This window comes from Phasianus colchicus, chromosome Z, assembly GCF_987193195.1.
Source record: "Phasianus colchicus chromosome Z, bPhaCol1.hap1.1, whole genome shotgun sequence".
NCBI classification, from domain to species: Eukaryota; Metazoa; Chordata; class Aves; order Galliformes; family Phasianidae; genus Phasianus; species Phasianus colchicus.
In genome coordinates, this window is record NC_143476.1 from 19957142 (window position 1) to 19971374 (window position 14233).

The 14233-nt window shown below is 35.0% G+C and overlaps 1 protein-coding gene across 3 annotated transcripts in view; it reads right to left on the reverse strand.

Annotated features, from left to right (window-relative positions):
- The window catches only part of PAM (peptidylglycine alpha-amidating monooxygenase), a 128618-nt gene that overhangs the window by 23139 nt on the left and 91246 nt on the right, over positions 1-14233 (reverse strand). For 2 of the 3 annotated variants that reach the window (XM_090130689.1, XM_090130690.1), the window contains one exon: positions 2268-2570. The exons of the other annotated variant lie outside the window; for it this stretch is intronic. In XM_090130689.1, the coding sequence (XP_089986815.1) occupies positions 2268-2570 (303 nt within the window). The remainder of the gene's footprint in view (positions 1-2267; positions 2571-14233) is intronic. 3 annotated transcript variants of the gene reach the window in all.

Here is a 14233-nt window from a genome sequence, read left to right on the forward strand (position 1 = left end):
TCAGGACATCCGCATGGCAATTCTCTTGATTCAATAACATTATTAAGAATTAAATAGACTTCCAAAATGCAAATCAGGTTCTAACCTCCCTAGAATGGAAAGGGTAAAGGCTCTATTCATCGGTAAAATTACAACTTACTCTCTGTAAAACCCCCTGGCAGATCTTAACTTTATGAATTTTATTCCTTCACTTCATTTACCTTCTGCCACCATAGTTGTTATCTACATTTTGACAAATGTAAAGAAGAGCTAGCTCTAAAAGGAGTTTTTAAAACTGGAAAATTATACTGTAAGCTACAATTAGGAAATGTAGTTGTGCTGTTGCAGTGATATAGAACATGACTGACCAATGAACAGTCACACAGTAAGAATATAACAGCGCGGGAAGAGCAGTAGCATTAGCTTACAGGCATAATAATTACAACAACCTTACTTACCTGGTCACTAGAAATGTCACATCAGTAACATATTAAAAAAAAAAACAGAATATTTGGCAAGACTAAAAATATTAAACTTTTACAATTCTGGTAATTGTTAAGCAGTTAAATGAAATTGATATTATAATTTAACAGAAGCCACAGTCCTCTCTTAACAAGCAGATTTTTTAATTTTTTTTTTAAACTCAATATAACAGTTTCATGAAGGGTGCAATGTTTCTTTTCATTAAATCATCACAACTTAAAGCCTTAAATCTTCTTTCTTTATTAGAGAAAAAAACTGTCAAAGAAGCATGGTTCTGTTCTCTAGTATGCGCAGATCCAAAAATCTGAATGTGATTAAAGACTATTTCACTAAAAATTTTACCAAAAGATGGCGCTGACAGCTTCTGCTGTTCAGAATTTCTGTAATTAGCAGTATAAGAAACAATTGAAAACAACATCATTTCAGTTTTGCTTTATCTCAGAACTGCACCTTTTAGAAGTCCACTTATTAGTGCTCCACCAACATGTTCCCCTCAGATAAATATAGAGCAACTAAAGTATCAGAGAAAGCACTTTCAGTCAGAAATTATGAAATTCAGTCAGAATTAATGCCATAATATCGTCTTGTGAATAAGGCATTTATTCACTTTGCTGATACTCCTTCATCTGAATCAGTTAAAAGAAAGGCTTTTCCAAGCCTTTTTCCTTCTACACACCACATGTGATCATTCTGAAGTTAACAAAATGGTTTTGCAGAAATATACACGTTACCCTTCCAATCATTTAGTTCCACTGTTGCTTACGGAATCACTTATGTTTAACTTGTTAGGCACCTGACAATATCCCAACTGCTTTTTTTTGCCTCTATGCTAATAATTTGACAAGGCTTTCATTTAACCAACTGAAATAAGAGTCCCTAGCTTTGGCTTTCCATTTAATACATACCTAGAACTGTGCTGAATTTGAATACTGTAACAAAAGCTCACATAACACTACATTTTGAATAGAAATAAAGAATCAAATGAATGATGTATAATTGTATACAACAGTACTTCGAAACATCAAGTTTGTTGGTTGCAACATAAAAGCAAGCATGTGCTGCTGCAACTTACGCATACAGATGACTTCCATGCATACATACCAGTTTTTTGTTGTTGTTGTTTTTTAATAAGATATTGATCACATGCTGCATTATCTGGCTTTCCACATTAGCAAAACTAAGCACAATCACACAGACAAAAATGCAACTAAAACAAACACAACACTTCTAAGGTTTCTGCTGTCATAGAAACCTGAAGGGAATTAATTATAATCCTAGTATAATGAAACAGTCTGTCCAGGAATATTAGGATAGCCAAAGCCAATTTGTAACGAACATTTCAGTTCTGAAGATTTTTTCATCATTAACCACAACTCTTTCAGATGAGCGAAAAACAGCCAATAGAATTACAGCAATGAATCTTGTGTCTGACAAACCAAATAAATCCAAAAAATTCAAGTACAGAAGTTATCTCAGTGACTGCTTCACAGTAATTAACTGTATTAAGAAAATTCCTCACTCCCTGTGATTAGTACGTACTTTTGGTTTTAGCCAGTTTTAGCATTAGTGATATAAAATCTTTTAAATTGGAAAACAACCTCTATGATCCAAACAGTATCGGTACTGTTTTTAACATATGGAGGTGAAAGAAAACAATGAAACCCCTCTTAAAAAACATTTCCACAATTAGGAAAGCTGCTAGATAAAATACTTCCAAGTATCAACTGGTATTCCCTTCAGATTTGCTAATGTGGATCACAGCTCTTACATCGCATTTCACTGTATAAAATTAACCCCTAACCCACCTCCTGTATTTTCTTTTTCCCAGCTTCCCTCACCATGCTTAGGCTGTTGTAAAGGAAACTGTTTGTTTTCTGGTGGCCTCAAGGTAGACTCTAGTCTGTGAAATTTGTGAATTCTGTCTCTGACAAGAACAGTACTGTCCCTCTCATGATTTGTGATCTCTCTGGCAAGGTCCTTCTTTTGGACTACATTAGCAATCTCAGCTACAAGATCTGATTCTGCCTTTTCTGTAGGGTTTTGCTTATGCACGTGAACAACATCTTCCCTTTCTCCTAGCAGCTTGGAAAGCAGTGAATAGAAATCACCTGTACAGAAAAGAGAAAAGAGGAGAGGAGGAAAAAAACCCAAAACAACAATTATAACAGATCAGTTTTAGAAAATTTCAGCAAAGCACATCTAACACAGTTATTCGAACAGTCATTGTCAGTAGTAGCATTAGAGGGAATTGTGTCTCAGGAATTCAATGAGCCAATCCTGTGGTATGAAAAATTGATGCCAATTCATTATAATCTCTCATTTACACATAGAAATCTACTTATACCTGACATTTTGGCATCCAATACTCATTACTCCTGTACGTATGTCCTTGGGAAAAAGAAAAGGGATGTATGTAATTATAAGATTATTTATCTAGATTTGAGCAATTACCGAGGTTTGCAGGTCACTGCTGACTTACTCGGTTTTTATATAACAGAGGTGGAAAGTTATTCAGTTATTCACTTGTAAAGAGAATAATACACAGTCACAATACACGCCAAAATACATTCTTTTGAAATCTGTCACCACATAAGGAGATTAGTCTGAAAGAGAATAAAGCTTCACGTCTGCAAGCAGATTCCACATAGCACATAGCAGAAAGAAGACTCAAAACTGAAACACAGAGTGGTCTATTAAATATTCCTGTACTAATTCAGTCTGGGTCTTGCCCTTCCCCTCCCTGCAAATAAGAACGGACTTCAGCCACAGATTCAGCTAGTAAAGAAGAGAACAGTATTTTCCCATTTACAGTCATTGGTACAGCTGTCTTAGACAAGTATCTCAGTAAATTCCAGAACAATAGCTCAAAGGACCCAAAATTAAATATGCATAGTCCACAAGAACAATCTTCTTCACAAAATATTCAAGCCAAACCCAATTGTTTTGGTGAAGCCCATTTTCAACTTTTTTTGGTGGGATTTAACGAAAATGATAACAAATGTATATTCTACTGAACAGGAGGTTTGAGAGTTGTGTAAACAAGTATCAGAAACTATCATCAGTTCTGTTATGAACAACAGAAGCTACATGATTTGAACAGAAAGAAACATTCAATACGCATACAGATCTGATTCAAACAAGTATACTTCTATTTCATTTTAAGAAAAAATAACTCATAATTAAAAATTTCATTATTTCATACACATCACAGGATAAATATATGTACATATATATAATTTAGATAAGAAAAACTGTAACTACTACAGCTTTCACAAAGAAATCAGAATCAGAAACCACTTGCACCCTGGAAATTATGTCTTTTGAAAACATCCTTAAGAGGATCTGTCATATTTATAAACAGTCCTACTTCAATGATTTTGAGTAGCACTCTACTCAGCGTCCTTGCAAATGGAATATCCCAGGTGAAAACTCCTGTCAGAAAATAATTACTGAAGTAACAGGGCCAATTTCAAAGAAATTAAACGAACAAAGCAAATTAGGTAAGAGAAAAAAACTGTTATTTAAAAAATATGAATTATTCGCATCAGTAGAATTATGGAGCCTGAATGCTTCATAACCCTTACAGCGTCATTCCACTAGTCCAAGTACTAAGAACAAATCCAGACATTCAAGTAGTATCATATAATGGAAATTTCAAATAAATATCATATTTACTTTAAGAAACTTCTATAATTATTTTAATCAGGTTCAGTAGCCTCTGAAAGCATCCAGGAATTGATGATGATGCAGGAATGTATCTGGAATTTCCTTTATATAGAAACATATGGCATTAATGTAGTTTTCATTAGCCTTAAAAATACCATTTTATAAATAAAATATTTCCACCATTTTAGAAATAAAACTGAGTTCCTAAGTACAAACATTCTGATTTTACCAATGGATGAAAGGAGACCTGTAGAAGAAAAAAAGTCTGCTGACTTCTTTCTAAGCAATCATTTCCAAAGGAGAGGACTGAATGGCAAAAGGAGCATTTGATACAACTGTGAACCTCCCCAAACCAGCAAGTCTGGTGCTCCTCCAGACCTTTTTAAACATCTTTAGTGTTCCTTCTTAGCTCTGTATCAACAGTGAGTTCAGTCAATTAATTTGCTTGTAGATCTCGGTCGCAATAAGAACAACAGTATGTTACAGTTTGTAAAAACGTTTCAGATTTGTAACTCACAACTAATATATTCCTTGTTTTCAAACAAGCAAGTCTGCCAGCTTCCTGCTTTTGCCGCAGACACTGCATTCTAATTCCAACGTGCAATACTTGATACAATTAACTGACTTTCTAAAACACATGCTGCTTGATTTTTCTTATATTAAAAACAGAAAGAGGTAGGAAAACCTCTTTATTTTACCTGTCTGAAATTAGCTTCTCTTACTACAAAACAAAACCAAAAGCTGCTCAGAGGAGGATAAGAACTAAGAGAACAACAAAATCTGACATAAAAACAATAAAAGCCCCGAGAAACATTGTAAGAACAAAGTGTTTTCAGGGATAATTCTACTGCCTTCACAGGAGGGGAAGGGATGCAACTCCAAATAAGCTGATTTAGTTTTCTCCCAGCACCAATTATAAGAGACGTTAACAACATTCCAACAGTAGAGTAATGAGTGAGGGGGGTTTCAGAAGGTCACTGACAGTGACTACAGATATTTTCTGGACTGAGTCCTATTTGTGCTAAATGGTAACCACCACACTTGAAAGTACTTAGGAACTGTCTGAATGTATAAAAAAAAAAGCGTGTGCCTCAACAGAGTGAAAGCACTATGAAGTGATGCTGCTCAAAACCCACAATCTTTAGCTTAAGTGAGTCTCTTTGACAAAGTAAGTAAGAAATCCCTACATCTAAGGTTCCAATGGACATAAGCAAATGCTACAGACCTGCTCAACAGCTCCATATGCTCAGCATAAACAGCAAGCCTGAAGTCCTGCTTATTAGTGGACATCTTTTCACTACACACAGTATTTATGAAGGAGAAAGGATGTGCACAGTAAAGAGTGGGAAGCACTGAGGACTCCTGGTTACTAAGTGTAGCCAGCTTCTCTCTGAATTTCACATATTTGCCTGGAGGCCCTCTATTATCTGGAACCAGATTTTCTCAGCTTTATAAACCACATGCAGACTCCAACCAATGTGACAGAACATCATTTTAAGAAGTTATTCAGAATTCACTATAGATAACTTGCAACAAGCAGACTTCTTGTTTCTTATTAACAGTTGGATTTCAGCAAGAAATATCCAGTAAATGTCAGAAGAACTAACGTTATTTCACAGTGGTTTTGTATTAGCCAGAACAGCTGAAGGATGTTGCCTGTCTGAAGACTCTCAGTGGGAAAGAAACCCCAGCAAGATACATTATATTATTTGTTTGGTTTTGTTTGAGATGAGACAATGTGACCTTTAGAGTATCTGTGTATGGCTAGAAGACAATATGGATGAAGGCACGGCTTGTTCTTGTTGGGATAACTGAAGTCTAGCATGAATAATTTTTTTCCTTACAATACTCAGTGCAGTTTCAGGAAAGCTGGCTGAGTAGATTAGTTTCAGAGAGGATACTTCCATGCACTTCTATGTTTAAGCTATCAGGACACTTACCTCTAGCTAACAAAGTATGAGAGAACCAGCTAGAAATAACTAGTTTTATCTGTTCTAAAGGAAGAGAAGCTGTTAGAACCAACATCTACAGAACAACAAAAAAAAATTCAGAAGCATAGTACAATTAAGTTTAATTTTAAGTTCTGTGTCAGTTTGATGCTAGCAACAGAACCTAACCTCTACAGAGGGCTGAATTAGTTGAAGATAAGAAAACAGTTTAGTATGTTAAGTTTAGCATATTGACCACCACAATCCTGATGGTGTTGAACTATCAGGATGGTAGGTATGGCCCAGGACTAAAACCAGTCTTCTTTTTTCACCTCTACATCATTTCTGTCCATGGTTCTTAAGCTGCACCATCATAATGTTGGAAGTACCATGGTGCTGCAAGATCAAGCTAAGACATTTGAATGCATGGCTGTTAAGACATACAGGTGAAAACTTGCTTTATCAAATTTTAGAAAAAAGGCAGGAACATTCTAGGAGTGCCTGAAAATTCTCATCTCCAAAACACGTATTTCTCTCATAACATCTGTGTAGCCTTACTGAGACAGGTCCCCTACTCTGACCCTGGTTACTTCCAACTTTTGTTAGGAATAAAACTGAAGAGGCTTTCCAACACCAGGCCTTGTGATAGAACAATATCTTGCCTAGAAATAACCAGAATTGAAGTAATTGAGAGCAAAAGTCTAGTAAACAGTTCTCTACAAAGGGACCACTACTGCAAGGCTGGTCAGGGTGTTGCCTCAGCTCAGGTGGTTTTAACCAGACTGTGAATACTTGTTTTGAAGTACATTTATTTTGAGCATGTCTGATTAGATACAGAGTCAGTAATAACACTCCTTCTGAACTTCAGTGTTTCAGTCTTACTATATTATAGTAAGGGATAAGCCTTCATAGATAGCTTTAGTTTTTCTAATTAACTCTGAATAAAATCTTTTGTATTCTGAAACTGCACATTTCTGTCTTATCAGAACAGTTCAGTTTGTTGTTTTGGCAAAAATAGTCAGATGAAGTGGTGAAATTAGGGTCCAAATGATATGTATTCCAGTAATGACATCACCTCACCTTAAATGCCAGGGAATAATTAAGTACTATGTTAAAAGTACGTACTCTCAATATTAGAGGAAGTGCCTTTAAGATGAACAGCTATCTTACTGACAAAGAAATCAAAATGTGTTTGTCAGCGTCACCTTTGTGACTATGACCTTGTAACTAAATACCTGTCAAATAAGTATGTATCAGTATTTAATAAAATCAGGTTTCATTTTCTGTATCTGTTTAAACATGCCTTTTTTTTTTTGTTTCAACATGAAGTCAGTATGATGACTAAAACAGACACACAAGACATAACACTACTGGTAGAAAAGAAGGGGAGAAAGGTTGGAAAGACACTACAGAAGTGAGTAAAATCTAAAGCCTGCTTAAGGTGACACTGGACATAGTCTGAGATAATGGAACAAAATAATTTTCAAAATGGTTCATAACCCATTATTTTTCATACTGATTTGACCTATTGTTTTGATGAAAGGACTAGAACGGTTCCTGAAAACTAATAACTATTAAATAAGGTTGTTTCTTTCTGAAGGGATTTGAAGGAGCTGGGAGCAGAGATATAGCTATTAGGAAGTGAAAATTGTTAAGTCAGTCTAAAGACTGCTGGTTGCCACCACGATGCCCTAGAAGACAGAACACCCAAACTGACACATCTGAAGAACAGGAACTTTATCTGCTTTCAAGCCATAAATAAACAGCTTACAAGAGAGAAAACCTTGTAGAAGTAAAGGTTAAAAAAAAAAAATGACATCATTAGCTTTTGTTGGAAGTAATGTTGTTTCCTGTCTTATTCTATGTCTACGTGTCCCTAAGAAGAGCTTTTATTACTAACCCAATGTAAATGTAGCCTCTTTATTTTTACTTATTTTTTTCCTTTAAATTCAACTGTCGAAATCTGTTAATGTATGAAGCTTTTGCAAACCCAAGAGCAGATTGCTAAACTCACTAGATTTTGTAACTAGCAAACACAGGTTTAAACTTAAAGTATCTCTCCTTTTCACTTAAGAATTACAACAACTAACCTTGTAGTTACTAAAGATGACAAAGTAATCCTTACTTAAGAATTACATTTTGTTACAGATGGAGGTTTCTTCATCATCAAGTTAGAATTTGATACTTAAACCCCAAACTGGAAGTAGTTTATTCTCAAAGCAAAACAAAATGCTTCCTCATGGAGTGTAACAGTGCTGCAAGGAGAATGTCCGCATGTTCTTGCCAGGATTAGAATTACTTTTACTTTTTTTGTTTTGTTTTTTTAAATTATTTTTGATGAAATAATAATAACAAAAGATACGTAAGTATGCCTGCTACTTAGTCATAAATAACTGTTGCTGACTTGTGTTCCTCTAAATCTACTCTTCCTTCTTTTACTCTTTTCAGGGATAGATGCACTTAATTCTCAGCATATAGAAATCTTACATTCCTCCATGACTGTGTACAGTAATGACCACTATACATTTTTCAGGAAAACTGACTGCCACATTTGTTAGTTTCTCAATTGCTTTAACCTCTCCCTTCCTGAGCAGTACTAAGTTACTGACAAGCACCAACCATTTTGCTACAATCAAATATATTTATCACCTACTTCCAAATGAACAGCAATAAATCAAAAAGCTTTTACACTCAATTTTGCTGTGCCTAGTGAGATATATTAAACAAGTTTGTAATTCAGGAGCACAGAATGCCAATTTCACCTAAAATCTCTGTTCTGCGTAGCATAGATTTGTAAATACATTTCTTGTCACTGAACTGCATGTATGTGATCATGTTTAGTAAAGAGTTGTTCTGCTTTCTTCAATTACCCCCCCTCCTTTTTTTTTTTTTTTTTTTTTTTGATATCTAAAGTTCTGATGCTTTAGTTGAAAAAAAAGAAGACATGCAAATTATTTGAAAATCTGTGAAAACAACAGCCATGTCTCTGAACACTTCATAGACTGATACAATGCCTACTTTCCATTTCCTCAAATGCATTAATGATCTTATGAGCAGTTTTTGCAGTTATTCCTTATTAAGTATTCTTTCAGCATTACAGGAAATACCTAAGCAAAGAAGATAAATCATGCATTAAACAGTTAAGACTATAATACACAGTTTGAAGTTACTTCTTTCCATGCTTGTTATATCTGTCTCCTGCTTAGGTGTGTAGCCCATACCAATTCCAACTTTTTGCTTAGATCTGTTGCTTCCTCTCTGCTATGCTGAAGATGCTTTTGTAAAGATTATGAATACTCTTATTTTAGCCTAATTGAAGGCTAATCTTTTATTTAAAAATTATGGCAGGATCTTGTAGCCCTGAAACAAATTGCAGATTTTCAATCTTCCTAATTCTAATTCTCTAACCGTAAGTATTATTCCTAGTACCTTTCAGAAGCATCTTCTGCCAATTTTAATTTAGATACTTTTCCTTCTATACTCCATTTCAGAAATTTCTCTCTTAGCACCAAAAAAGCACCCCAACACTGAAACCATAAATAATTTCTCAAACATATATATCTTTCCTTAATCTAAAAATGTCTATTCTACTCCCTTACACATCCATACAAGAAACTTCTTTCTGTTTCAAGCTTCAACCTTTTCCCACCAGCCTACAATATTTTAGGCACCTACCATACTGAACATGTCTATTCTCTCTTAAAGCAACACAAAAGCTAGCAAAAAGTTAATTTCTGTTTAAAAAAAAAAAAAAGAAAGTTATGATAATGCTATTTAGTAATTGTCTATGCATGTATGTGCACACATGCACATGCAATTATAACTTCTGACAACTGAAAGTAATTTAAAGATTGAGTAGCCATGCAACAAGTAATAAGGAACAGAACTAAATGTAACTTTAATTCAGCCTGGATTTTTTACATGCTACAGTGTAAATTTTTCTTACTTAATGCATGCAACTTTTCCAAGAAATCTCATTACGCAATCAATGAGCATTCTCTGCTTGTTGAATTTAACTCCTTTCAAAGAATATCCTAAGCATTCCTGAGCAAAGAATTTTATTGAACAGACTTTTCCCTAGTATTTCTGTTCTGTCTATGAAACGATTACTCTAAATTACTTCATTACAACAGCCTGTCCCATGAGACTCAGTTCTGTAACTGCTACTATTTTACTACTGATCATAGCCTGAATTGACACTAATATCCATATGTTTTGGGTGTTCAACTAGAAACATCCCAAAATCTGATTTCTGTGGTACTTAACATTGTATTTCACATCCCACATTCAAGCCATAACTACAGATAGTTTCAGTAAGAGCTGTTTATATTCAAGACAGCCACAGTTGCTTGTTTTGCCAGTGCCAAGGGGGGGGAGATTGTCCCCCTCTGTTCTGCCCTTGTGAGGCACACCTTCAGCATTGCAGAGGCCTGGGGTCCTGAGCACAAGCCAGTTGTGGAACTGTTGGAGCAAGTCCAGAAGAGGCCATGAAAATGATCAAAGGTCTGGAGCACACCTTTCTTAGGAAGAAAGCTTGAGAGAGATGAGCTAGTGCAGTCTGGAGAAGTCTCTGGAAAGATCTCACTGAGACCTTCCAGAAATAACAGGGAGCTTATCAACATGAGGGAGACTGACTTTACAAATAGGCAGGTCGTGACAGGACAAGTGGAACGGATTTAATCTAAAAAAGGGGAGGTTTAGATCAGATGTTAGAGGGAAATTTTTCACTCAGAGTGTGGCGAGGCACTGGCACAGGCACAGAGAAGCTGTGGATGCCCCATCTCTGGAGGTGTTCAAGGCCAGGTTGGGCAATCTGATCGAGAGCCTGATTTAATGGGTAGCAACTCTTCCCACTGCAGGGGGTTCTAACCAGATGATCTTTCAAGTCCATTCCAACTCTATGATCTTCAAAGACTGGAGTTGGAATAAAAGACCACTTTACAAGATAACATGAAATGGCCTTGTACTACGAAATTGTATTCTTCTCTTTACATCATTCTGTTTTATTCGCTAGATACTTCCTAACTTCCAAAACAACGAAATACTATGGAGAGTTCTGTACAACCTTACCACCAAGACTGCAGTTCTGTGATCAAAGGCAAAGACCAGCTTTATGAAAAATAAGTTCTGAACTGATGTAGTTACAAAAATTGCTTGAAATGTAAGAGGTTTTAATGGGATCTCAGTTAACACATTCAACCGTAAAAAAGACTAGCTTAAACAGAGTGCTCAAAAAGAGAGATTCTGAATTCCCTTCTATTGAACTTCACCATTTGAGGTCCTGGAATAACTTGTGTTCACGTAAGTCACAAAATAATGAGAAATGAAGAAAAAAAAAAAAAAACAAATACTGCCAGTAAAATTATCAGTACTGAAAACAAAAGAAATACAACCATGTCTTCCATTTCAGATTTTAACACAACAATTATATACAACACAACAAAATTATACAAGCTATTTTTCAGTTCCAATTTATAAATTCCCTAAGCCATACACAAGCAAAGATGTACTTCTCTCAGTATCACTGTAAATGGTAATATCAGAAATTAAACGAAAAGAAATGAAAATCCTGTCTCTTATCTCTGCAGTCCATGTGCAAACAATGTATACAAGTGTATGCACCGACCTGAAACAAAAAATCAACTCCGATTTTTGTTTCATACATTGCAAGCAAATTTTCAGTACAAGCCAGTCTAGAAATACTCTTTTTTTTCCAAACTGCTTAACTGTAATTACATTGGCCTTACCAGAAAAAATATTTGACTTTTATGCTTCAAAACCTAGTGCACACAAAATGAGTATCATATCATAAGCCATGGGCCAATAGTTAAAATAACGTACATTTGATTCACCATCACTGTATATTCCTTCTTGTTATTAAGAATTGATTCCTGCTGTTGCGCCTACATACCTTTCAGGCATCTGTATGACTGCTTCAGTGTTAAAACAAATCTAGGCTGCATTATGCTTTTATATAAACATAGTCTCTGGTATGCCACAAGCTACAGCAGGGATAGTCTTGGGCAATCAGAATGAAACACATTTAGGACTTTTTTTTTTTTCCCCCACAAGGAAAGAGACATCTATGGAAAATGCCATGAAGAGACAGCTTTTTCAGTACCATATCTATTGAATCTAATTTATATGAACTTCCACTGATGAAGAAAAAATAACGTGGCAAGCTTTTTTTCTGGGGGCTGGAGGGTTTACAGGAACTGTAAACACTCAAATATGAATAAATGTCTAAGCGAACTGAACTTCCGGCTATAACTAAGTCTCTGTAAACATTTTATCCCCATCAAGCTATTGCACTACTGCTTTAGAAACAATATAATGAGGCCAGCTTTACTTAGATTAAGTTTAGTTCAATTTTAACATCAGAGGGATTTAGCTTATTCTTTGAGCTGAATGATGGCTCAGTTTGAGATGAATACTGCCTATTCTAGTATATTTACGTCATTTATTAATGCACTTCTCATAAGCAAAGGTGATGAAATCAAGAATTTATAGTAAAAGCAATTGAAACTCCTCAAGTACTAACATAATGAACTGACTGCACGCAAAATACATATACTAAACCTAGATAATTACTAGATAATTACGTTACGGAAATGTTACTATTACCAAGCTGATATTTACAAACAGCAGTTTTTTTTCTGTTTTTCCCTTCTGATGTAAATGCTCAGATCACTAGTAGGCACACCGAAGTTTGCTTCTAGCCTCCCAGATCCAGATTTGATAGTATTTCCAGGGAAAACACGAATATTCTACTTCTAGTAAAGTAATAATGTTCACTTCAGTTACCTGAAGCTAAGGAAGGTAAAATGAAGTTACCTCAGCAAAATTAATTAAACGCTGAATTTACTAAGCAGTAGGACAAATCAAAGCCTGAGTTTGGGTCCTTTTTTGTCCAGAAAGTGATCATTTCATAAAGATGAGCATTTCATGCTAGACCATAAATAAGAAGTTTATATTATAACCTTTAATACATCATCTACTTGCTGTTGCATTGGTAGGATCTACCACTGCCACTGAACCTTAGAACCATCACACCATTAAGATCTTCTTCAGATGCTGACTAACTCACTAAAGTTACTAAAGAAGGTTGACAAGACCACTTTTAGGTCCCAATTTTCCATCTGTAGTTTATCACGTTTATGCAATTACAGTGCCAAAAAATATTTCTAAAAGAGCCATTCAGTTTTCTTTCTATGGAGAGAATAAAACTAAACCTGATCTCTTTTTTCCTTTGCTTACATAGATATAACAGGACTGAAGTTTGAGGTACATCAATGTAAAATTTAAGCCAGGCTCCTGTAAATGATGGGAGAGTTAACAGCTAAGAAGATGAAACAATATTCTCTCATCACCACAATATTTTGAAATTTTACATCAGGAAACCAACTAACTTCAAATGGACAACACAAAGAAGTCTGTTTCCATAGAAACAAGTTAGATGAGAATGTATACCAACTAGTGGTCTAAGGAAACAGAATTGGATGGCAGAAATGTGCCTTTGAAATACATTTCAAAGACAAAAAGTATTTTAGAGACAGGATCTTGTTTCAAACATTTTGTTTCAAACATTAATGAATTCAGTAAAACACACTTGTAACAAGATCTTCAACCTAATGCTCAAGCACTTACTTGAAGTAGCGTGTCAGTATAAAACTTTATGGATGTTTGTAAGCAGTTAGTTCATTCTTCTCTGAAATGGGCTTAAAATAAAATATTTTTAGAATTATATCTATTTCTAAGAAATCCAACTTAAAATTAACTCAGGTAAGTTTCAAATACAGAATTGTAGATGTTGTCTCTAGCAGCTTGTGGTACTTCCATTACCATGCGAAGCCTTTTATGCTCTCTAAGCTAGTTTTTATGTAACTGACTTAATTATTTGTGTTAACTTTTCAAAACAGAAGAGTATAAAGAAAGCCTAACACCTCTGGAAAATGTAAGCCAAACATTTGGGAGACGTTCGTTTATACAGTCATCTAATCTTTCAATACAAGTGAAAGAAAATTTATAATTTAACTAATACCACAGGAATACAGTTTTGAAAAATATTGCCTTTGACATATTTTATGAATTCATACTTCTTTGGCAATCCCGTTTCATAACAGTCAGCCTACTAACCCTACATTTTTTATTACTTCTACCACAAAGTTCTATAGCCT